The 24,467-nt window shown below is 56.6% G+C and overlaps 1 protein-coding gene across 4 annotated transcripts; it reads left to right on the plus strand.

Annotated features, from left to right (window-relative positions):
* The first annotated feature begins 911 nt into the window (after window positions 1-911).
* On the plus strand, window positions 912-15,291 carry SLC35C2 (solute carrier family 35 member C2). 4 transcript variants are annotated; one of them, XM_066235946.1, is made up of 11 exons: window positions 912-992; window positions 5,841-6,206; window positions 7,748-7,898; window positions 8,767-8,830; window positions 9,488-9,560; window positions 10,091-10,259; window positions 10,341-10,424; window positions 11,970-12,107; window positions 13,024-13,199; window positions 14,269-14,398; window positions 14,712-15,291. In XM_066235946.1, the coding sequence occupies exons 2-11, from the start codon at window positions 6,087-6,089 to the stop codon at window positions 14,843-14,845; spliced, it is 1,239 nt and encodes a 412-aa protein (XP_066092043.1). In that variant the 5' UTR covers window positions 912-992; window positions 5,841-6,086; the 3' UTR covers window positions 14,846-15,291. The 4 variants fall into 4 exon arrangements, with proteins under 4 accessions (XP_066092043.1, XP_066092046.1, XP_066092047.1 ...); XM_066235947.1 differs by lacking the exon at window positions 912-992 and adding an exon at window positions 1,111-1,256; XM_066235949.1 differs by lacking the exon at window positions 11,970-12,107.
* The last annotated feature ends 9,176 nt before the right edge of the window (window positions 15,292-24,467 follow it).

The raw sequence follows: 24,467 nt of genomic DNA on the forward strand, positions 1-24,467 counted from the left end.
AGTACAGGCCTTGATGACTGAATAAAGCCAAGACCTTGGGCAGTGATGGGTGCCATTATAAGTGATTAGCAAGCTTAGAGTGAACTAATGCCAGTGAAATGCCAGCTGCTGGTGGTGGGGGCAGCAACAGTTTACATAACAAAAACTGCTTACACTCCGGCCTTTAGCCTTCTGTTCAGAGGGGTCGAGTCACTCACAAGGATCCATGTTTGCAGCCAGTCTTAGAGCCAGAGAGCCCAAGAAGGGACACGGAATGCGAGGGAGACAGTCTCAAAGTGGGCCTCAGTCTGCAACCCTAGCCTGCCCTGGGCCAGAGGATCTCCCTGTCTGCTGGCTCTGCCCCTTTAAATCCATCCTGCGAGAAGAGTAAGGCCTAACTCCCTAGCTGGCATTCTACCCCTTGGCTACTTTTCTATCCATAGTTTTTGTTCTTATTCTACTTTCCTTATTTTCTGTCTTGAGACAGTCGCTTTCCCCTTACTAGACCCACTGAAATTGAGGTCATTCTTACAGTTTCCAGCACATAGAAAACGGTTCACAAATGTTTATTATTCACCACCTCCCATGGATTTCCGAAATCCTAAAATGCCCGGCTCCCCCAGCTGGCTTGGGCAACTAAAAGAAAAAGCCCCTGAGAGATTTATGTCTGTGGTTCCTCCCATGGCTGCCCAGAACTGGGCTGGAACAAAGCAAACAATTTGTTCAATAGAAGTAAAGAAGTGACTGTCTTCTGGGTGCCCGCGGCGCGCAGGGCTTCGCAGCAGCTCCAGGATCCCAGGCGGAGGCCCCGATGGAGCGCAGGAGAAACACACCCACAGCACCGGGGGGAGCCCAGCGCAGCGCTCCGGGAGCCCAGGGGAGGTCTCCGCGGAGAAGCCCGACCTCGCCGTCCGGCCCGCCCCCGGCGGCTTCTGGCGGAAATGCGCCCCGCTACGGCGCGGCGCCGGGCTCGCACTTCCGGCAGAAGGATCCGGGCCGCAGCACCGAGCGAGGTGAGTGGGCGCGCTCCTGGGCGGGGGCCGGGCTGGGCCGGGGCCGGGGCCGGTGCCGGGCGGGGCAGCGCGCCCAGCCTCCGCCAACCCCCCTCGGCCGCCGTTTGTGCGCGCTCCCCCGGGCGTTGCCTGAGCTCCCGCGCCACACCGGGCCGGACCCCGAAGGGAACCACGCCTGCGCGGCTCGGCCGCGAGAGGCTGCGTCCCGCCGTGCGGTGGGAGCGGGGCCGGCCGTAAAGTCGTGGGCACACGAGGAAATGTCAGGTAGCCGGCGATGCTCTGAGCATGAGGAGGGGGCCCTCGAGGGGAGTTCAGGCACATAACGGTCCGTGGAACAGTGTTCTAGGCAGAGGGAACAGCATGTGCGAAGGACAGGCCGGATGTGTTTAACAAACCCCCAGGGGCCAGCATGCTGGGTGCTGGGAGAGGTGGGGGAATGAGGCTGCAGACGTCCTTCGGAAGCGGCCAGATGGTGGAGGCCTTTCTGGTGGGCCTTCTGAGGAGTTGGGATTCGCCCTGTGGCTGAGGATCTGCTTTCTGTGCTCTAGCCATTTGGGGGGAGGGGGTGTCTTAGCAGAGACACCAGTTAGGAAACTGGTGCAGTCAGTGGGTGAAAGATAATTGTGGCTTAGACCCTTATGGTGGAGAAGAGGGGAGGAGTGTAGATAGGTGGAGAAATTGGAGACGGGAGTCGACAGGGCAGGATTTGAGGAAAGAGGGAGAGTGGTCAAGGATAGCTTTCATCCTTGATTTAGGGGTTTAGACTTGAGTAACCAGATGTTACTCTGGCATTTACTACTAATGTTGGGGGCATGAATCAAGGAACTCTAGTTAGATGTACTAACTTGGAGGCTCGGTTAGGGCCGATGTTACAAGTTTAGAAATCACTGATTATGCAAGATGAGAATTAAGTTAGGTAAGAGAAGCCAGGGTCCAGCCCTCATTTACCTAGTTTTCACACGTTCGATTGACCAAGAAGGAGTCCAGAAAAGAAGAAGAAAACTCCAGAGTGTGTGGTGTGGCATCCAAGGGGTTTTCCCAGGAGGAAGAAGTGATCAGTTGTGTAAGATGCCGATGAGACTAGAGACTTGTGAGGAGAAGGGTGTTGTGACTCAGGGGACCAGGAGGGGAGTAAGCCCTTCGCATGAGCCAGTGTCACATGCTGTACCTGATACCACTGACTCCCCTCCCAGAAGGCTCCCGATTTTATTCTTCTTTCCAGTGGGGAAACTGAGGTCCAGTAGTCAGGTAACTTAGGATCATGAAGTAGTAAATAAAGGAGCCAAGATTTGATCCCTGTCTTTCTCACTCGATGCCCACACTTCTAAGTTCTGTACCAAGCTGCACTGCCCGTTACAGTTGGGGAGATTACAGGGAGCTGGGTGCTACGGTGATGCACCAGCCGCTGTGGCTACTGCTCCGAGCTCCACTGCCTCCTGAGGAAAGCAGGCAGAATACGAATTCCTTTCCTGGACAAGTGAGATGTGAAAAAGAGCACTTGATCCTTCAAGCCTGGTTTCCCTTATCAAGAAATAAGGGTGGGGAGCTTATCAGTCCTGTGTCTCTATCTCCCAGTGCTAGGGACACAGAAGTGCTGGACAAATACACGCTGAGTAAGTGGCTAGAGGATTTCCCTCAGGCCTACTCGCAGAGGTCTGAGTTTGTGTTGAGTCAGGTGACCTTCCAAGTGATAATAAGAGAAGGAATGTTGTTAACTTGGAGACACTGCTCACTGTGGGCTGGGGTAGTCATGGGGACTTCCTAGAGGGGGGTGATCTGGACTGGCTCTTTGAAGGAAAGGCAGGATTTGAACAGTGGAGGAAGGGTGGAGGGCATGCCAGTGTTGGAGCAGGAGTAGCAACAAAGCAAACAAAAAAAAATGGAAGGTACAAGAAGTCGGTTCACAAACAGGTACAGACTGCCCACAGGGAAAGAGTGCTAGAAGAAAACCTCTTAGTGCCAACATGCCCTGCGGTCACCTGTGTGGTGTTAGCAGACCATCTCTACACAGAGCAGTTTTGACCATGTCTGGAGACGTTTTTGTTTATCGTTACTTGGGATGAGGGGCAGGGATGCTACAGACATCTAGTGGGTAGAGACCAGAAATGCTGCTAAGCCTGCCACATTGCACAGGACAGGCCTTCTCCCCACCCAGCATTGACTGCCTGGCTCCAAATACCAACAATGCCAAGGTTGAGAAGCCCAGGTCTAGAGGAAAGACTGAGCCTTGAGCTCTGTTTGACCCCGCTCTCTAGCTGTGTTAGCAGGATTCTGACGGTGGGTGGTGCGGGGAGAAGCACAGAGAACCATCTAGGGGACTAATGTGTCATGGGGAGACAGGATGGTGGCTCGGAGGGTAGTGGTGGAGGTCAGGAGATGTGATCACATTGGGGATCTTTCTTGTGAGCTCAGGATACAGCTGACAGTGTTTGTTGATTGACTGGGCTGAGGGAAAAAGAGGAAACAAAGATGGGTTTCTGGCCTCAGCAGCCAGGTGAATGGCGTTGCCCCTGGCTGAGGTCGGAAGAGAGAGGTTTGGATGGAAGGTGGATGGCTCCTGGGTAACAGGAGTCTGTTCTGGACGGGCTGGGGGTGAGATGCCTGATGTTAGACATCCGAGTGAAAAGGACAGGTAGGCAGTTGGACGTTCTGCATCTGATGGGGAGGTCAGGAGGAGGGATGCGGGGTGGGGGGATGTCAGCTTATACAGGGCATTTCCAGGAATGCGCCCACAGTAGTCAAGATAGCACAGTGGTCCTCACCCTTGTGAGTTCAACACCCTCTTTTTAATGACAAATATTTTGTTAACAACCCTCCTCCCCTTATTATCTTAAAATAAAAACTTATGGTTCAAAAAAACTGCCTAGGCCCTGGCAGATTGGCTTAGTGGGTAGAGCGTCGGCCCAACATATGGACATCCTGGGTTCGATTTCCTGTCAGCACACAGAGAAGTGACCATCTGCTCTCCCCGACCCTCTCCCCCTTCTCCCTCTTCCCGTCCCGCAGCCAGTGGCTCGGTCCCAGTGTCCACCCTGGGGTGCTGAGGATAGCAAGATTGGTCTGAGTGGAAAAAGAAAATACTGCCTACACATAAGTTTTTTAAAAATTGGCAATGCCCTAACCATAATATAAAAGAGAAATAAAAGGAAAGTAATTGGTAATAAAATGTATCAATATGTGAGTTCCTGGGCTTATGACACTGGAAGCTACAATGAAGCAGTCTGCTGTCAGCACCCTGCAGAGCCCCGGGAATGCGGGCCCTGGGCCGGGTGCAGACTGCTACAGCCCTGCTCTGTTGGCAGCTCCAAACGCAGGTGCTCTGTGGCTGGGAGTGAGGGCGTTTTTCCCGGCTGGGAGCTTGTGGTGCCCTTTTATCACAAACAGTTCGGTCTCCCCCCGGTAGACATGGTAAATGCGTTCTTGGAAATTTTAGTACCTAGGATTACCATGGGAAAACCATTCCGTGTTACCTGTAAAACAGTAGGGTTCTAGGTTCAGGTAATTATAGGCAGATTTAGAGGAATCTCAAAGGAGTCTTGCTTACAGGAATCTCAAAGTCATGCAGGATGCAGGACAATTCTGAGTTATGTGGACTGTCCCCTTCCGAGCCCCCACTCAACAAAAGCTAGTAATGTGCCCCTAGAACACCACCACGGGTTTCTGAAGTTCCCCCAAAGGGCACTAGGGCCCCAGGTGTCCTTTGGGATATGAACCTCATGCTCCCAGTTTGCTTTGGGGGAGGGGAGATGGTAACCAGGTTCCAGAGTACAGAATCCGTGTAGATACTCCCTTCAGAAAGGACCGGGAGGGCAGGGGAGGCTGGGGTATGTGTGATCACATGGTGCTAGGAGGGCTTCCAGGAAGTGGCATCTCAGCAGTGTGGGAACGGTGCACAGGAGGAGATGGGGAGAAGGGACACACAGATGAAGCAGCAGGTGGAATAATGGTGGACTCGGGCTCCGCCTGGTCTGCCCAGGGCCTGGCATGCTCTGGACACTCCCTAGGGTTGGCTGGGTTGACAGGGAAATAGGGAATGGTTTAGTTTGGCAGGACCCTAGGGCAGGTTCCCTGTCTGGGAGAGGGGTTGTTAGAGGCCAGGGCAAGGGAGGTGTTGGTTTCCGGGTCCATTTTTAACACCTTAAAGGCCAGATTAATCCCCTGAAAACCACAGGCCCATTCTCTCGCTATGAGTCATCACTGTGTAGAGAACTTAAAGTGGGCCAGGTGGGCTGAAAGGCTAGCATGGACTCGGTGGGCCCTGTCTCTGCGAAGTTCACAGCCTCCAGCCTCCCAGGGGACACGGACATCGCTCAGGTCACCTTGCCCTGCACACATTTCCTGAAGGAACCCTGGGGGGTCTGGGAGAGCAGCCTGTGTCTGGGGGCACCCATCACACACGGGAGGGTGGCTGAGGAGGCGTCGTTTGAGCTGAAGATGAGTAGGGTCAGCTGAGTGATGGAGGGAGCTCCAGGCAGCAGGAGGGAGCCAGGTGGGGGCACGGGGCCTGGAGCTGAGCCCGATAGGCCAGCAGGGGCCCGCAGGCCCTTGTAGCTCCGAGAGGGTTTTGATCTTTATCTTTAGAGCACTGGAAGCCACAGAAGGGCTCTGAGCAGTGGTCTGACATGATCAGATTTACGTTTTAAAAAGGTCGCTTTGGTAGCAATTCATGGAGAACAGCTTGAGGCGACAAGAGAGTGGGTGTGACTGGGAGCTTTCCTGTGCTGGGTGGGCTCCTTCCCGCTGGCCTGTCAGCTCGAATCTGCTCCCCACGAACAGGTCTGGAGTGGGTGGGGTCAGGAGGTGGCCTTCACTGCCCAGGCCACCAGAGCTGCCTTTTCATCCTTCTAGCCTCAGACCTGGGGACGGGTGAGTCCTGCACTCTGTTAGCCATGGAGAGGTCTGGCTCGGGCCACCAGCCCCTGAGGTGAGGACTCCGCCGAAGGCTTCGTCAACCGGCCTGAACCATGGAGGGGAAGAAATTTCCTCTAACCAGGCAACGTTCTTGCTGAAAGTCGTGGCCCGGGTCACGCGGCCTGTCTTCAGGAGAGCTGCCAGCCCCCACGGACCCCAGCGAGAGAGGCGCCGCTTCCACGGATGGGGAGGTGGGCCCTGGACGTGGCCTTCGTGTGGAAGGCGGTGCTGACTCTGGGGCTGGTCCTCCTCTACTACTGCTTCTCCATCGGCATCACCTTCTACAACAAATGGCTGACGAAGGTAGCCCGGGAGGAGGAGGCAGGGCCACTGTGTCCCCTAATACTTAACAACAAGAAGGCACAGGTTTCAACTAGTCATCCTGGAGCCCAGCCACACTAGTGAGGGGACGGGGCCCTACAGCCAGCCCTGCTCCTCCAGGGAGCCCTTGAAATATTTGGGTCAAGGGGCAAACAGGACGGGGCGTACCCAGGGATGGGCCAGGGAGGCTTGGGGACTGAAGCAGCAGCTGTTGACTGGCAAGTAGCGAGGTAGTTCCGTACTGTGAACACTGGCACCCCATCCTGGCCCACACTGGCTGTTGCCTGGGTGTGGGCCATGGGGAGGGAGCTAACGAGCTGTTGATGGGGTGGAGACAGCGCTGGGCTGGGACTGAGCCCCGCCCTTCCACCTGCTGTCTGTGCGACCTCCACAAGTGGGACTAAGTCTCATGCCAAGTGGTTGTAATGTGGGTGAAAGCCCCTCGTACACTGCAGAGCCCTCAGGTAGCACTGAACTAGCACCACTGCCCCCAGGTGGAGGCGGGGCCGGGGGACGGGACCACTGCCCCCAGGTGGAGGCGGGGCCGGGGGACGGGGCCACTGCCCCCAGGTAGAGGCGGGGCCGGGGACGGGACCACTGCCCCCAGGTGGAGGCGGGGTCGGGGGACGGGACCACTGCCCCCAGGTGGAGGCGGGGTCGGGGGACGGGACCACTGCCCCCAGGTGGAGGCGGGGTCGGGGGACGGGACCACTGCCCCCAGGTGGAGGCGGGGTCGGGGGACGGCACCACTGCCCCCAGGTGGAGGCGGGGTCGGGGGACGGGACCACTGCCCCCAGGTGGAGGCGGGGTCGGGGGACGGGACCACTGCCCCCAGGTAGAGGCGGGGTCGGGGGCCGGGACCACTGCCCCCAGGTGGAGGCGGGGTCGGGGGACGGGACCACTGGCCCCAGGTAGAGGCGAGGTCAGAGGACGGGACCACTGCCCCCAGGTAGAGGCGGGGTCGGGGGACGGGACCACTGCCCCCAGGTGGAGGCGGGGTCGGGGGACGGCACCACTGCCCCCAGGTGGAGGCGGGGTCGGGGGCCGGGACCACTGCCCCCAGGTGGAGGCGGGGCCGGGGGACGGGACCACTGCCCCCAGGTGGAGGCGGGGCCAGGGGCCGGGACCACTGCCCCCAGGTGTAGGCGGGGCCGGGGACGGGACCACTGCCCCCAGGTGGAGGCGGGGTCGGGGGACGGGACCACTGCCCCCAGGTAGAGGCGGGGTCGGGGGCCGGGACCACTGCCCCCAGGTAGAGGCGGGGTCGGGGGACGGGACCACTGGCCCCAGGTAGAGGCGAGGTCAGAGGACGGGACCACTGACCCCAGGTGGAGGCGAGGTCAGGGGACGGGACCACTGCCCCCAAGTAGAGGCGGGGTCAGGGGACAGGACCACAGCCACCAGGTGGAGGCGGGGTCAGGGGACGGGACCACTGCCCCCAGGTGGAGGCGGGGTCGGGGGCCGGGCCGGGTGAGGGCTGGCGCTCTCACCGCGCCTGGCCCGTCCTCTTGGGCTCCGCACAGAGCTTCCACTTCCCGCTCTTCATGACCATGCTGCACCTGGCCGTGATCTTCCTGTTCTCCGCCCTGTCCCGGGCTCTGGTGCAGTGCTCCAGCCACAGGGCCCGCGTGGTGCTCAGCTGGACCGACTACCTCAGGAGAGTGGCTCCGACAGGTGTGTTCCTGTGTGGAGGGCCCCGCAGGGGAGGGTCGCTTGGGAAGCCGGAGGCCAAGAACAATTGGAGCCCTTGTGGCTTGAAGTTTAGGCCCCTCTTTCCCTACCCCATCTCGTGTCCCCTCTCCTCCCTGCCTGCCCTCCCTGCCCACACTTCTGCCTCTTGCATACTCCCCATCTTCCCACTCCCCCCAAGTACACCCTGAGAAAGCCCCGGTGTGGTGGCCTTGTCGTTCCCTTGCCCTTGAGCATGCGCACTGAGCTGTGACCCCAGGCCTGGGGATAGGGGTGACCGGAGGGTGAGCTGGGCTGGGCCCTGGCGGGGGAGGGGGTCCACAGGGCCAGGGCTGAGCTGGCTGACCGGCTGGTCCCAGGAGGGGCACTCTGGCCGCGCAGAGGTTTGGTGCGTTTGGAGGTCTGAAAGGGTACGGGAAGTCTCAGTACACCGAGAACTCACGTTGGTGAGCGGAGGTGGGAGAAATGATAGGGTGGAGGGGTCAGGTCCCGGAGGTTCAGGTCCTCCTCCCAGACCACGCAGAAGAGTTTTCAGGATCAGATGACTCCTGTCTTTGGGGGTGGGGGGGTGGGGAGATAGTCAGAGTAGTTAACGAATGGGAACAGCACAGGCCCCAGCCAGTAGGAAGGGACGTCAGCCTGAAGCTGGAGCGGACCCCTCCCCCTTTCTTGGCCTGGAGTCAAACTTTCAGTTGCTGGGTAGAAAGGGAGGCCCAAGGGCCCCAAAGGAAGCGGGGCAAAGCGGGCGGCACTCAGGTGCCTCACGGAGGTGTTCTGATGCCTGGTGCCCCCCCCCCCCCGTGCTGCCTGCCCTCTCTCCCCCGCGTGTCTGGTGGGCCCCTTGTCTCCACAGCACTGGCAACGGCGCTTGATGTGGGCTTGTCCAACTGGAGCTTCCTCTACATCACTGTCTCCCTGTAAGTGCCGGCCACACCCACCCCCTCTGCTCCGCTCGGGTCTCTGCCTGGCTGGCTGGCTCTCTGCACCCCCCCCCTCCCCACGACAACCTGCCAGGGCGCCTCTCAGCTCCTCCCTGGCCCCCAGCAGCTCGTCAGAAACTCAGCAGCCTCTTTCTTAATCTGGGCTCGCAGGGGCACTGTGCCTGCCTGCCTGCGGCCTGGGGAAGCCAGGGACTCGGACAGACAGTGACAGCCCCTGGCCGGGCTGGGGGAAAGGGCATGATGGCGTGCAGTGCACACGGAGCTTCAGAGAGCACAGCCCCTGCCTTGCCCTCCCCTCTCCTCCCTCCCCTGGTCTCCATGGAGGGGCGGGTCATAGCAGGCCCTGCTGCGCTCAGTGTCAGACCTGCAGCCTTTCCTCCCTGGCGGTGGTCAGAGGCCTCTTAGAGATTTCTTTCCATTAAAGGTCACGTATCAGCCCAGATGACTCAGGCCATCTTCCTTTGGTCTTTGGTACCCAGATGGCCCTGCTGCCCTGAGCAGGGCCAGGTGCCCTCAGGGAAGTTGGGAGCCCCCCACCCCCCATCAGGCCCGCCGATTGTACTGTGGGCTCCTTTCTCCGGGAGGGTCTGAGCAGCGGGCTCTGCCATGCATTGCGGGAACTTCCACTTCCAGGTACACAATGACCAAATCCTCCGCCGTCCTCTTCATCTTGATCTTCTCTCTGATCTTCAAGCTGGAGGAGCTGGTGAGGCCCCAGCATCCCTTGTGTCCCTCCTGCCACCACTGATGCTAAGGATGAAAGGGGGGTCTGAGCAGGGGCTCGTCACTATGTGACAGCAGGGACAAGCTCAGCCCAGGTGGCAGCAACGCCGGTCGCTGAGGGAGGGCCTAGGACGGGGCAGTACCGAGAATTGTTAGAAAGAGCTGTGGCATTTTTTCCAGAGGAGGAAGGCTTCAGGGGGAGGGCCCAAGTCAGGTCAGGCCTGGTCGGAGGCTCCCTGCTGTGCCAGGCAGCGCCCTGGAGGGAGTGGGCCACTGGGGGGCCCAGGACCACTGTAGGAGAGCACTTGGTACTGTAGGGTAGGGTAGGTAGGGGTTTTGGGGACATGCCGGTTGAATATCGGCCCTGCGTACTCATCCACGGGAAGGAGCTGGCCAGGACCTCCCAGGGTGGTGGGGGAGAAGGGACAGCCAAGATGGCTGCTGACCCCCAGGCTCCCGAATGATGACCTCAAGACTCCTAAGTTAGTTTCCACCTGCTCCCCGTCCTAATAGCGTGCAGCGCTGGTCCTGGTGGTGCTTCTCATCGCTGGGGGCCTCTTCATGTTCACCTACAAGTCCACGCAGTTCAACATGGAGGGCTTTGCCCTGGTGCTGGGGGCCTCGTTCATCGGTGGCATTCGCTGGACCCTCACCCAGATCCTCCTGCAGAAGGCGGAACTTGGTGAGAGAGGGGCCCGGGCAGCAGGTGGGGTGGAGGCGGGCCGGCCAGGCCTGGGGGCTCACCCATGCCCCCATTCTGTAGGGCTCCAGAACCCCATCGACACCATGTTCCACCTGCAGCCACTCATGTTTCTCGGGCTCTTCCCTCTCTTCGCCATATTTGAAGGTAGGTTGGGCCGTCCAGCTCGGGGCAGCAGATCACCGGTCCCCGCTCTGAGCACAGCCCCGTGGTGGCTGCAGAGAACACAGAGATCAAAGGGGTGGCCCTGCCCCTGGCAGTGCCTGGTGCCTGGACAGACACTTAAACCAAATGGCTAAATCCAACCTGATAAGTGTTACTTGGAAGGTATATAAAGTATAGCAGACGATAATGACAATGTATCCAGCCCTAAAGGTATGCTAGGGCTCATCTAATCATTTTAATACTCCCCAAAACCCTATGGGACTCTTAATACTCCCCAAACCCTATGGCAGGGGTCCCAAAACTTTTTACACAGGAGGCCAGTTCACTCTCCCTCAGACCATTGGAGTGCCGGACTATAAAAAAAAACTATGAACAAATCCCTATGCACACTGCACATATCTTATTTTAAAGTAAAAAAATTAAACAGGAACAAATACAAAATTTAAAATAAAGAACAAGTAAATTTAAATCAACAAACTGACCAGTATTTCAATGGGAACTATGCTCCTCTCACTGACCACCAATGAAAGAGGTGCCCCTTCCAGAAGTGCGGCGGGGGCCGGATAAATGGCCTCAGGGGGCTGCATGTGGCCCGCGGGCTGTAGTTTGGGGACCCCTGCCCTATGGGATGGTAGTATTAATACCCCCCTCTTGCAAGTGAAAGAAACGGTCAGAGAGAAGTAAAGATAGCCTTGCGTTGGGTCCTCTGGCTTATAAACAAGCCTGAATTTGGGTCCAGAAGCCGGCTCCAGAGCCCCCCTCTTAACCAGTATGCTGTGCTCTGTCTCAGAAGCAGAGGGCTGTGAATTGTCTCAGGGTGGTGGAGTGGAAGAGCTAGTCTAAAAGGCTTCCCAGACCCTGGATCTGGGGGCATGAATGGGATTTTGACAAGCTGATGGGGGTGGGGCATCCCAGGAGGTGTGCTGGGTTGGAGTAGTGGGCAGGTGCGTGTGTGCGTGCATGCGTGTGTGTGTGTGTGTGTGTGTGTGTGTGTGTGTGTTGGGGGAGGGGGTACAGGGGCCAGGGCACAAGGCCCAGAGAACTGTCCGGGCTGGGAGGTGCGGCGCCATGCTCCTTCCCTTATGTTTTGGGATTACTCTTTGTGCCCTGTTTATCCTTCCTCCCAGAGTCCCTTCTGTCCTCAGGGTCATTACAGAAAATTCTGTCCTACATCCATTTAAGTTTCAAGCAGTGAAGCGTCTCGAACCTCTCTGAGAAAATTATTCTGCAGCCCCGTTGTCCAGGAAACTTCTGTTCTGCAACCTCGTTTTTCTTCCTTTTTAAAAACCTCTCCCCATTCCTTTATTATGCCCCTGTACCAAACGCCACACTCTCCCTCCCTTCCTGTGTGTTTACACCATTCCCCATCTCTGCAAACCCTCATTCGAAAGCCCCTGGTAGTCGTCACTTAGCAAAGCTGCATGGATTTAGCTCCTTTAATCTTTTCTGGTAAATTAATCCCCCAAGCGCCTTCATTACTTATGTTGCTTTTCCTGAATTCCCTTCAATTTGCCCGTGCCTTTGCAGTACTGCTGAGCCCAGCACCAGACAAGATGTCCTACATCGGGAGGCTCTTTGCCCGAGGGGGGAGCCTGTCACTCTGCATTTTTTTGGTGCTTCCCTCCAAAAATCTCACATTCCACAGCCAGCCTCCTGCCCCCGCAGGTGTGTCCTTTGTGCCTAGTTCTCGGCTCACCTCACCCCCTGCTGATACTCCAACGGGCCTTTCCTGCAGGGAGGGACCCACGCAACCGTCCTTTCTGATGGAAGCATTGGAGGACCAAGAGCCCTCGGAAAATCTAGGCAAAGTTGGGTGCACGGATGCCGGTGTGGGTGCCTCCGGGACAAGGGGCCGCGGCTTTTGTTGTATATTTACCAGCCGCATTTGCTTTTTGAGAACTGCTCATCAAATTGTACGGTGTTTGAGAAACGCCAGTCCAGTCCCCACCCTTTCGTTTTATTCATGGGGAAACTGCCCTAGGGAGGGGGAGCGTCTCAGCCCGGCCACACAGCTATGAAACAGTGAGGCCAGATTGAAATTGCGAAGATTGGTAAGGACAGAGTTTTGTCCCTGTTCCTAGGTGGCCCGTCTGAAATTGAGAACAGGACTCCCGCAGGGGCCCAGGACACCACAGTCCTCACTTGATGGGTGGCCCCACCTCTCTTTGGCCCATTGGTTATTACAGTTGCCAAGGCCATATGAAGTTGCCACCCTCACCGCTCCTCCCACAGACTGGAGGGGATACCATGTGGAAAAGCGGGGTGCTCCCAGGATTTTCTCTGCAATGCCATCCTCTGTGCTTAGCCCAGGGGCTCCAAAGCCTCCCCATCGCTCCCTATCAGGATCGCTCGCTTGTACTGCCCCGGGCTCTCTGGCAGCCTTCATTGCACTGCGTCCCTGTCTCTTGCGGGGGGGGGGGGGGGGGGGGGGGGTGCCAGTGTCCCGGGGCCTCTGGCAGCCAGCGGGTGCTCAGGAAGGATGCCCTGCGCCTTGGGCAGATCTCACCCGGCCGCAGGGGGGGAGGCCACCCTGGCAGGCACACCCAGGACCTGGCTGCCCCTCTCCCCCCATTGCTTCCAGGTCTCCATCTGTCCACATCTGAGAAAATCTTCCGTTCCCAGGACGCAGGGCTGCTCCTGAGGGTCCTCGGGAGCCTCTTCCTCGGCGGGATCCTGGCCTTTGGCTTGGGCTTCTCCGAGTTCCTCCTGGTCTCCAGAACCTCCAGCCTCACTCTCTCCATCGCCGGCATTTTTAAGGTACAGACTCAGAGGGGACCCCAGTCCTCTGGAGAGTGTAGCCCCCGGGGGTTTCTCACCAGGAGCTCCCACCCCAGCTCCTGTACCCCAGGGCCTGCAGAGACCAGACAGAAGTGCCTCCTTAGTGTCCTAAGTGCCATGCTCTCATCTGTACCCCCTCTCATTCTCACTGCAGCCCTGTGGGGGGAGGAGGGGATGGTCATCAGACATGAGAAGCTGCTCCTACCCCAGAAACACAAGTTGGTGGCCGAGCTGATACACAGAGCCAGGTGTGACACTAGTAGGCTTGGGACACATTTACATTTTACCAGGAATGCCAACTCTGGTCGTGTGGCAGCAGCCTGAAGCTATGCTTTGAGAAGCCCCCATCCAAACTTATCTGTAACATGTTCTGTGATTGATTGGTGATGTCTGCCACAGTGCAGCCAGGGACAGTTACGTTGTGAGTGCCCCATGCTTGCCGAGCCTGCCTTGACCGCTCCCCAGCGGTACTCTTGCCTTTCTTCCCATCACTTCTCTCCTCCCTCCACCACCACATCTCACTCCTTCCTCCCCGGGGCCATGGAGGGAGTTTGCTCTTTAGTGCTGGAGCAGTGTTGCTTAGATGCAGAAACCTAGGACCCCCAAGGGTCTTCAGGGTGCCCTCCAAAGGGTGAGGCACAAGCTGTGGTTCTCAGAATGAGTCGTGTACAAGAACCCGGGGCCAGTGAGTGTCCTGCGGAGCTCAGTGTGACGCTGCACTCCCCTCTGGCAGCCGAGGGCTCCCCTGTAGGCGCCTTCTGGGAGGGCAACCCTCCCTTATTCCTGTTTTGTCTGTTTGTCCAGACAGTTCTGTAGAAGGCACCTCCTCACCTTTATCTCAGTAACACAAAGGGAGGAGAGCATCACGGGTGACGTGGTCTGCCCCGTGGAAACTTCCCCCTTTGCCCTGCAGGCCAGGCCGCCTGGCCTGGGCATCTGGGCGAGTCTGGCGTTCTCCTGTGGGTGTGCTCAGTGCCTCGACCCTACCCTCCGTGCAAAGCGGCCACCTCCTGCTGATCACTTCCCCTCCCTGCTTCTCTGCCCGCAGGAAGTCTGCACTTTGCTGTTGGCAGCTCATCTGCTGGGTGATCAGATCAGCCTCCTGAACTGGCTGGGCTTTGTCCTCTGCCTCTTGGGAATATCCCTGCATGTCGCTCTCAAAGCCCTGCACTCCAGAGGTAACCAGAGCCCCTGGTGACATTCTCCGTGTGACTCTCAGCCCCCTGACTTCCCCTCAGCACAGCCCCGCAGGAAGAGGCAGGTGGCTCGCGGCTTCCCCGAGCAGTTCCCGTTCGCACAGGTCCGCCACCTCTGCGCGGCTGTGGCTCTAACTCAGGAGGTGTGCCTGGGTGTTCTGCCCCCACCCTGCTCTCGGAAGGCAGAGTCATCTCTAAGGAGCTGGCATGGCCGGCCCGGGTGACTGAGCACACGTTCACATCAGGGCACAGCAAGAAGCCGTTCTGGGTCTGTAGCTGGTCTCTCTATCCCCAGGTGATGGCGGCCCTAAACCCCTGAAGGAGCTGGGCTCCAACCCCGACCTGGAGCTGCTGCTCCGGAGCAGCCAGCCAGAGGAGGATGACGATGAGGAGGAGAAGGAGGAGGAGTACTTTGTGGCCCAGGGATAGCAGCGCCCAGCTGGGGGAGCAGCTCAGAAGCCGGCCTCTCCCCACCTTTCTACTGAACAGCAGCTCAGGGACCCAGGCAGCTCCTCATGGCAGCTGAGAGCCGTGGGCCAGCATGTGCCTCGGGTGGCACGTGACCAGGTGGTGGGGCTGGGTCAGGGACTTGGTCAAACAGAGGGTAAGCCCCAGGCCAGCCGGACCGGCTGAGCGGGGCCCCACCTGCGCTGGAGTCACAGCGGAAGAAAGGGAGGCTTTTCTCCGCTTTGTGCCGGGCTCTGCCGGGTAAAGGGTAGGATTACGGTGGCGTCACAGGTTTCTAAGGGACTGGGCTTGGACTGCGGAGCAGTCGGGAAAGGGCGGTGGAAAGGCGGGGGACTTCTCACCTGGACAGCGTCTCTTCTCAGAGAGCAGATCTATTTATAGTTTGGAAATAAAGGGTTTACAGTCCACTGGGTACCTCGTGTTGCCTGGGGGTGTGGGGCAGGGAGGGACAGTTCAGGCCTGGCCTCTCTCCTTCTTTGCAGGGGGCTTCCTTCAGATGACTGGCCACATCCCAGTCTGATTAAGCCCTGGGACCCTCTCTTGGGGCCCAAGCACACCTGCAGGCAGGAAGTAATATTTGCTGAGTACCAGATTCTGGGGTCCTTAAAGCTGTCGCAGCCTGCATTTGAATCCTGAATATGTCACTGGCTGTGCTACTTTAACCAAATTACTTAACCTCTCTGTAGCATAGTTTTTTCATCTGTGAAATGGGGATAATTCTCAGAGTTGTTCTAAAAATTGGAAACAATTTAAATATTATATGTATTTATTTTGAAAATCCTTTCAACAACCATGGAACCAAGACCCAAAATAAGTGGCCGACCTAGGATTCACGGCCAGGTCTGTGGGCCCACGGGTGTTTTCATGGAACATATATTGATGGGCTAGTGGGCCTCTGGGCCTTCCCGATCACCTACCTTGGACAAGTCATACCGCCCCTCTGGACTGCAGTCTTTATAAAATGAGGGCGAAGGGGACGAGAGCCCAGCTCTGATGTGCTGTGGTTCTGAGGTCTGGCCTGCTCCTGTGAGCTGGTTCTCCCGGAATGGGAGGGGGCAGCTGGCCAGGGGGTCACCTTCTCCCAAGCAGAAGTGCTTTTAGGCATTCACAGCAGGTGGCGCCATTGCACCACAAGGTAACTCCCCAAGCTGCCCAACTTACCACTGCTATCCAAATTTAGGCAGTGGTCTGAAAGAGGACAGTGGGTGCCCACGGGAGGTTACCCAGAGGGGCTTGTTATGAATTGTTCTAATCAGATTGGAGCCATGAAAGATCACTTTAAGCCTAGGAGAACACAAATACTTAGGAACGGGGCCAGCAACTTTGTAAAGGACCAGAGAGAAACTGTTTCCCCTTTGGGGGCCACATGGTCTCTGTTGCAGCTACACAGGGCTGCCTCTGTAGCAGGAAAGCCACCAGGGACACAGGCATTAACACACGGGTGTGGCCATGTTCCAGTGACATCCTGATTCACAGAAAGAGGCTGTGGCTTGTTGGCTGTCGTTGCCTACCCCTGCCATAGAAGACACCTTAGGGTTTGTTGAGTCCTGTTCCCACTGTTACAGCTAGGGAAACTGAGGCATTGGGTGGGTAGCAGTGGCTAGTCTGAGGTCCCCAGAGCCTCCAGGCTCAGGATTAGAGCTTCGCAGCGCAGACTTCCGCACAGGGAGCTGTGACAGCAAGGGCTCACTGACTGCCTTATCTGGTTCCTGCACTTCTGCACCCCCTGCAGTCTGCAGCCTCAGGGGCCAGGATTAAAGGACACTCGTACTCCACACGAGCTGACGTGGGGAGAGCCAGCCAGAAGGAGGGGCCAGGATGTCCTTGTCTCTGCCTCTGCCTGAGAGGCTGCTTGGGCTGTGGGAGAGCCCGCCAGAGCCCCCTGGCTCAGGTGGATGAGAACTTCCTGTCTGCCCCCTCCACCGTCCCCCTCTCTCCACATAGGGAGCAATAGCTGCTGTCTTGTGCGGTAATTACAGGGTGCAGAGCAGGGGCCCTTACTGCCCACATGTTGGGTTCAATGACAGCCCCTCACTTAGCAGCAATTACCAGCCGATCCTAGAGGAGGGCTCCCTCCTCCCCCCCTCCCTGCCAGGCCAATCACCTGGCCTCCCAGGCCAGACCGCGTTCACCCTCCGCTTTGAGCCCTAGAAGCACCCATGCTGTCTGCAGCCCCTACATCTCGGGGCTGCAACGTTGCCATGGTAACTCGGTGCTTGCACAGGTTTCAGGAAGCTGAGGATGTGACTTGTCTCTCTAGGGCTCTGGTGTCTGTCCCCACAAAGGCTCCAGCTCCAGGGCCTCCACAGAGGAGGGAGGAGGAGTGAGGGCTGACCTGCAGGTTTTGAGTTTTAAGTGCTTACATGCCCACCGACTCTCCCAGGAGCCGGCAGTGGAAGGAAGGTTGTTGCCCCCAATATATGAGCATGTCCGCGGCTGAGGTCGTGGAGGGGATGCGAACGAGCTGGAGCGTGCCTGTGGGGAGACCTGCGAGGCAGGCGGGACCTAGAACGCCTTCATCTTCATTCTGGTACCCTTCTCCGCCATGAGGGCTCAGGGCAGCACCTCCATCTGTTTCTGCTCCATTCTGCTGAGAAGAAAAGGAAGAAAAGGAATATCCCAGAGGCTTGAGAAGAGCATTCCGCGGAGCTCAGAGAACGGTCTTTGTGATGCTCGCCACGGCGTTCCGCATCGTGGACTAATGCTGGGCCGAGTTGGGACCCAGTTTGCAGAGAACTGAGGGTGGGGACTCAGATCATCCATTTGGGTTGACAGCATCTGGTAAATGCTGATCCCGTGCCAGACATTGTGCTGAACTTGGGTAGAGACATTGGTCCTTGGAGGGATGGCAACTGGAGCCCTCCTTCCTCCCAGCCTAGGGAAGTGTTGAGGCGGAGGCCCAGGGAAACGGGGAGAAGAACAGAATGGACCATTCGCTGGTCCACTGAGGCCTCTCGCGTAGGCTCTTTCATCCCTAAACCCCTGCAGTAGGAGTTGACTGTACCCACTTCATAGCTATGGAAGCTGAGCTCACAGAGGTTAAGCATAATAGTGACTGAGAGCATGCCCCAGGGACTCCACCAGTTTCACGTTTCTGCTTTGTGATTAGTGTGTGTTTGGATGTGTTGCTGAGCCCTCTGGTCCTGTTTCCTTGTCTATATATTGATATAAAGCAGAAATCATGATACACATATCCTAACGAAGCTATTATAGAGATGAAATAATGTCTGTGAAGTATTAGCTCAGTGCTGGGCACATAGTAATAGCCACTTAGTAAATGTCAACAACGAGGATGTGACACAGCTTGCCCAGGTTACAGCAAGTGAGAAGAGGAGCAAGCATTGGAGTCCTAGCCTTTCAAGGTTGCCATCCTTGTTACAACGCCTGGCACAGCAGAGGCACTTAATAGATATTTTTTCTGTGAAGGAATTTCCAACGATGAGAACTAAAGTGGGGTTTTTCCAGGTCCTGGGGACCATCCTAACTTCTAAATAATTTGCTCTGCAAGAAACAGCTGTTTCCCAACACCACCACCCGTTCCTGCCAGCGTCCAGCCCCCCCAGCTGCCCCCTGAGCCTTCACCCTAACCACACAGTTAGCTTGACTTCTGTTCCTGTGGTTATCTACAGTTTCATTAGCAACTAGTACATTCCCCAAAACAGACGCACAGCCTTGGCTCTGCCGGCATCCTGCTGTGGGGCTGGCTCTTTCTCTCGGATGTCTGATGAGAACTCTCCTGCTGGGACAACAGAGGGACAGGACAGGCCCAGGAGGAAATGCACTGAATACATTTTTCTGGAGCATCGACACTGCGCCCTTCCCAGTGAAAGCTGCTGGAGCTATAAAGTCATTAAGATGCCATCACTGTCTTCAAGAAACTTCTGCAGGACCTCTTAATCCAGGAGGTTCCCTGGGGAGTCGGCTCAGGGATGGAGATTATAGAGTGTAGAACATTGTTTAGAAAATGGCCTGGGGGGGGGAAACACACGTGGAAGGGAGGAGAAGGATACAGGTTTGGGGAACGGGAGGAGTCCCACTTGGGGACTGAGGGCCCCATGGGGAGACCTGGCGCCTAGACAACCCTTCAGACTTGCCCCAGGTGGGGTGAGAGGATCAGGTCTTCGCATTCCCACCCTGGTCTGTCATTGGAAGTGGCCCTGCCTTGGAAGGAGGTGTGACTTTGGGAGAGGCTCTTTCCTCCCAATCAAGAGAATCTCCACAGAGGGCTGACAGCCGAGGGCCCTCTTCCAGCCCTACTCCCGGCAGCTGGAATCATTTCCCACGGGGGAGGGGGGTTCTGAACAGCTCATCACAGCCTCCACCACACCCAGGGTCCACAGCCTCGCTCCGGGGATGACCTGGGGTCCCTGAAGAGGGGAAAAATCACCTGGCACGTAGATGCCTATGTGCATTTTTTTCTGGGGAAGGGTGCCTTTGACCCCCAAAAGATTAAGAACCACTGGTTTAGGGGAAAGTCAGACTTGTCCAATACTTCAAAACATGATTAGAGATGTACACAATAGGTGCTTGATATGGATGATGGAGGGGTGGATGATGGGTGGATGGGTGGATGATAGAGGGGTGGATGATGGGTGGATGATGGGTGGGTGGGTGGGTGGATGGATGGATGGATAGATGTCATAATAGAAGAATAAATGCCAGGCACAGACAAAGGAGCAACCAGTTCTGCTTGGGGCAGGAGGAGAACAGAGATTTTCAGGAGAAACTGAACATTTTGAACTGAGTCTTGAGGACTGAGTGAGAGTTCCCAAGCAGACAGGAAGGTAAAGGCACAGCAGCAGGGGGAAGGGCAGAGGGAGAGACACGAGCACGAGGGTGCTGTGTCGGGTGCTGTAGGGGTCAGGCTGCCTGGAAGAGGAGGGGGAGGCCCCCCCTTGAAATCCCCCAGGTGCCCCAGGAGGTAGGCTGATAGGACTGGTTCCCCCAAGGTTGCTCTTGAATAAGCAGGTAGGTATCCTCTCCCTCCCGCCTCCCACCAACACTCCACAGTCGCCTGTGTCTGGGGGTGAGGGAAGGGGGTTCCTAAAGATAACGAACGCTGCACAAGGGAAGAGCATCGGGTCACTCACCGCACCCGGTCCCAGTCCTGACTTCACTCCTGCAGCCCAGCCCTGGGAAGCTGGCCTTGTTCGCTGCCCCACTTTCCAGAAGAGAAACAGGCTCAGAGAGGCTAGGCGACCTGCCCAAGGTCACCCGCCTCACTGTCTCCCAAGAGCACCAGGGCCCTTCCTCGGGGACTCACACCTCCGGTGCCCTGCTCACTGCTGCTGTGTGGCCTTCTGGTTGAGATGCCAGCAGTCTCGGCACCGTCCTGAGATTAGGCTACTCCGGTTAGGGGCGTAAAGAATGGCCCGTCACCGCAGGGGCCCGAGGGGCTGGCGTGGGCAGCATATTTTGCTCTGGGAGGAATCCCCCGCTGAGACAGAGCCTCTGTCCTGTTGCAGGGCTACCCCATGAATTAAACATGCCCCCGTGGTTAACTCAGTAATGCTTTTATTAATAGTTAATTACTCAATGTGCACTGGGGAAATGAGACTCACTCAGGCCTCGTAAATTAAGACAGCGATCTTGTGGAGGAAGCCAATGGGAGTTCATTACCCAGGCCCCTCTCGTCGCCACCCCTCTGGGCTTGCCATTTAGCAGTGCTAAACGAGATGCGGCGGGGAAGGGGATGTAAGGGAACAGGGACCTTCTCAGGGTGGAGAAGAACATCACCCGTTTCCTGGGAGAGAAAGGGCCCGAGGGGCGGGACAGAAGTGTCAGCTGGAGACGTTCTGCCTGCAGCTTGTCCTCAGCCTGTGTTCCCTGTGACGGCCAAGGACTCAGGGACACCTTCAGGGATCCCCACCCAGGGCAAGGCCACCTGTCTCAGGTGTGGGGCTCCCTCCCTCAGCCCAGGGGACAGGAGCAGAGCTAAGCCCCTCGCCTACGACGGCCTTCCTCACTTCACCGGTGTTGAGACGTCCCCTCCTCGGGTTCTGCAGTGGCTGAAACCAATTTCCCATCCTGATTTCACAGCTGAGCTGGAGCGGGGGCTTGTTCTAACCTGGCTTGGCTTTTCTAAATTTAACTTTCTCCCGTGTTTTGTTTCTCAGAAGACAGGCTCCCCTCTGTTTATCCTCCTGGGATGGGAGAGACAACACCTGCTGCGAACCTACTGTGTGTCAGGACCTGTCCCTCTGGTTTGTGTTCATTACCTCTAATCTTTTTTTTTTTTTTTTTTTTAAAGACCTTATTTATTCATTTTAAAGAAGAGAAAGAAGGGAGAGGAGCAGGAAGCATCAACTCCCACATGTGCCTTGACCAGGCAAGCCCAGGGTTTTGAACTGGCGACCTCAGTGTTCCAGGTGGACGCTTTACCCACTGCGCCACCACAGGTCAGGCCACTACCTCTAATCTTTAGCTGTGTGACTTTGGGCCACTGACTCCACCCTCGGGACTCCATTTTCCCATCTGGAAATGGAAATAATAGCAATACCTGTGTGTGGGGTTACTGTGCTGATTAAGTGACGTCAGACGTGAAGTACGTGGATACCGCCTAACACATCCTAAGCTCTCCCTAAGCAGCAGCTCTTACGGTCTTCCCATCCAGGCTGCCATCTTACCCATAAGCAACGTGAGGCTTTAAATACATTCTCTTACCAAAGGATATATACCTCAGAACTTCACGTTGTCAAAGCTCATCACTTTCCTCCCATGGGGGCAAAGTGGGGGGGGGGGTTGATCACCCCTCTAGCAGGAGCACACTGAGCAAGTCCCAGGACCCAGGAAAGGTCGGCCCTCTGTCCCCGGGTCACAGAGCCTCACCCAGGCAGTGTGGAATGAGACACCGGTTTACACAGGCTCTGCAGTCGGGCTGGCCCGGGTCCCAACTCTGCCACACCCCCTACCTGTCACAGGGACCCTGGAACCTCAGCTCCGGCTCCTGACAAAGTGGGCGCATGGTAACACCTGCCTCCTTGCCTGATTGTCGGATTTCTGTTTGGAAGCGCCGAACTTCCCGTAGCCTTGTTTCAGAACTCTGCACCTGTATTTCTTTATATGTAACCTGGGGATAAGAAAAACCTCCCTTGCTGGGCTGCCAGAGCCCCGTGGAGATAATGGCCATCACTCTGGCTGGCAAGCAGGGAAATACAAACCAGGCGAGCTGCAGGTGCTCCTGGTCAAGGACCCTCAAAGGCAAGGATTTTCGGGGAGCCTCTGGGGGGGGGTTGAACACTGCTGGTGGATGCAGTGACCTCTGGAGGATGGCTCTCCTGGGTCAGGTGATGCAGGTGACACCCCCACAGACACCAGCTGCTTTGCAGACAGAGGTCGGCCTCTCTGCTGTGATCTCCACCCCCTAAACTGCCAGAGCCCCGCAGAGGAGCAAGTTGTCCTGGGTGGGAGATGGAAGCCTCCCCTGCGAGGGAGCCGCGTTGCCGAGGAGTGCGGCGCCGGGTTCATATATAATGTGTAGTGTCAGATTTAAATGTCACTGCTGCAGGCGGCTGACCCAGGTCCCCGCACAATGGGCCGCGAGGGGCGCCTCTGCTGCCTCTTCATCTTCCTGGCGGTAGCTGACCAAAGGAAGGGAGATTTGGTTTCTTAAAAAAACTAAACAGTTGTTGAGCACTCTGGTGTTGCCTCGGCAACAGCCGAGGGGGAGAAAGAAGCATCTTATTGTTTAAAGTTATTCTTGCTCCATTTCAAAGGGCCGTTCTGAAAAAGACTGCATTGTCCAAGCAGCCCGGCTGGTCCTGTGTCTCATCCAGCCCACTGTGCATTCCCAGTCCTGCTGTCCCTCGGCCCACATGCCCACCGCCCAGCCCGGGGCTATGGAAGCTGTCACGGCCATGCGGGGCATGGGGGCACCAGAGACAAGTCCTTCTTGTGCCCTGCTCATTCACTCCCAGGCCCAGCGGGGCTCACATAGAATAAACACAGCACCAGCACACCGGCAGGGAGGGGCCATGTCTCCCAGGCCTGGGCTGCTTTTTCCAGCCATCCTTGCCTTGGACCTCTGGATATAAGTGTGACTCAGTGACTTAGGGGTCAGCTCACAGAAGTGCCTGGACCTGGGGATGGGGGAAGTCTCGGCCACGTCATCCAGAGGTGGCCATCTTGGTTTCCAAGCCCAGCCAGGAGTAGATGAAGGGTGCCATGGTCATCGCTTAGGGGCCGTGGCAGAGTTCAGCTGCCAAGATCCTTCAAGACCTTGCCAGGTGGAATCCTGCGTCCTGCTCCTTGTGTGAGGCTGTGCTGCAATTGTTTACTCATCCTCTTTCTCTACGAGACTGTCAACCCCCTGACAGCAGACGGCATCTGCTCATCTCTGGGTGTTTTTCTAAGTTGCCTCCAATCCTTTCAGAAGCAAGGCAAAGTCTAAAACTCTAGATGAGGTGTACTACAGTTTTAATTTAAAAATGTTTAGTGAATACATACACATGATACAAAATTCAAAAGGTTTAAAAGGAATAACTAGCCAGGACTCCTGGAGCCCATTCTCCCTCTGTGGGGATGGTCATGGTTCCCAGCTTCCCATGTGTCCTTCTGCTCAGAGATATTCTGCTCAGAGATATTCTGCTCAGAGAAAAGCAAACGAGCCCCAGATGAAATACACTGTTCACATCTCTAGCTCCTGCATCTAGCACAGGGCCCACATGGTAGATACTTTATAACTTTCTCAGTTAGATGGATGCACAAACAGGTTGGGTGGATGGATGGATGGATGGATGGTCAATAGCTAGCTGGCTGGATGAGTGGATGAAGGGATGGGTGGATGGATGGACAGATAGATGAAGGGATGGGTGGATGGATGGACAGATAGATGAAGGGATGGGTGGGTATATGCGGATATGTGCAGCTCTTGTACTGTTAGCTCTCTTTTCTTCCAGAGATATGTGCTCCCCAATAAGAAGTTCCTCAAGAGAAAAACTGCAGACCCAGCATTAGACATGTTGAATCTCAAGAGCCTGTGCTATTCAGATAGAGATGTACAATAAGCAGCTGGATTGTGGTTGGATCAGGTAAGAGTTTTATTCTGCTGCTAACAGAGACCCAACTACAAAAGCTTGAATTCACAAAGGTTTTCTTTTTCTCATGATGGGAAGTTCTAATAGAGGTCCAGCCCTCAAGAATATCAAGGTTGAGGTTTTGACCTTTCCTTCATGGCCTCAGAACAGCTGTTGGAGGAAGGAGCCTCACTCATCATGTCTGCATTCCAGGGAGGAAGAGAGAGGAAGAAGAGGGGCAAGTGGATGAATCACCTTCCTATAGAAAGCTTGCTTCTGGAAGCCCCACCCAGTGACCTTTAATTATATCTCCCTGGCAACCCCTAGATCCAAAGGGGCCTGGGATATGTGGCTTTGAAGGTGGGTATGTTACTCCCCCAGAATACTGGGGATCCGTGAGTAAGGAGGAAAGAAGAACTGGATAAAGAGTTAGCAATTAGGCCCTGGCCGTTTGGCTCAGTGGTAGAGCGTGGGCCTGGTGTGCAGAAGTCCGGGTTCAATTCCCAGCCAGGGCACACAGGAGAACCGCCCATCTGCTTCTCCACCCCTCCCCCCCTCCTTCCTCTCTG

Source organism: Saccopteryx bilineata, chromosome 6, assembly GCF_036850765.1.
Source record: "Saccopteryx bilineata isolate mSacBil1 chromosome 6, mSacBil1_pri_phased_curated, whole genome shotgun sequence".
NCBI lineage: Eukaryota > Metazoa > Chordata > Mammalia > Chiroptera > Emballonuridae > Saccopteryx > Saccopteryx bilineata.

Excerpts from the sequence above, each read along its gene's own strand:
- SLC35C2 (XM_066235946.1), top strand. The coding sequence starts at position 6,087 with ATGGGGAGGTGGGCCCTGGACGTGGCCTTCGTGTGGAAGGCGGTGCTG. Across the intron at positions 6,207-7,747 it reads ACAACAAATGGCTGACGAAG|AGCTTCCACTTCCCGCTCTT; the intron begins GTAGCCCGGGAG and ends GGCTCCGCACAG. Across the intron at positions 8,831-9,487 it reads CTCTACATCACTGTCTCCCT|GTACACAATGACCAAATCCT; the intron begins GTAAGTGCCGGC and ends TTCCACTTCCAG.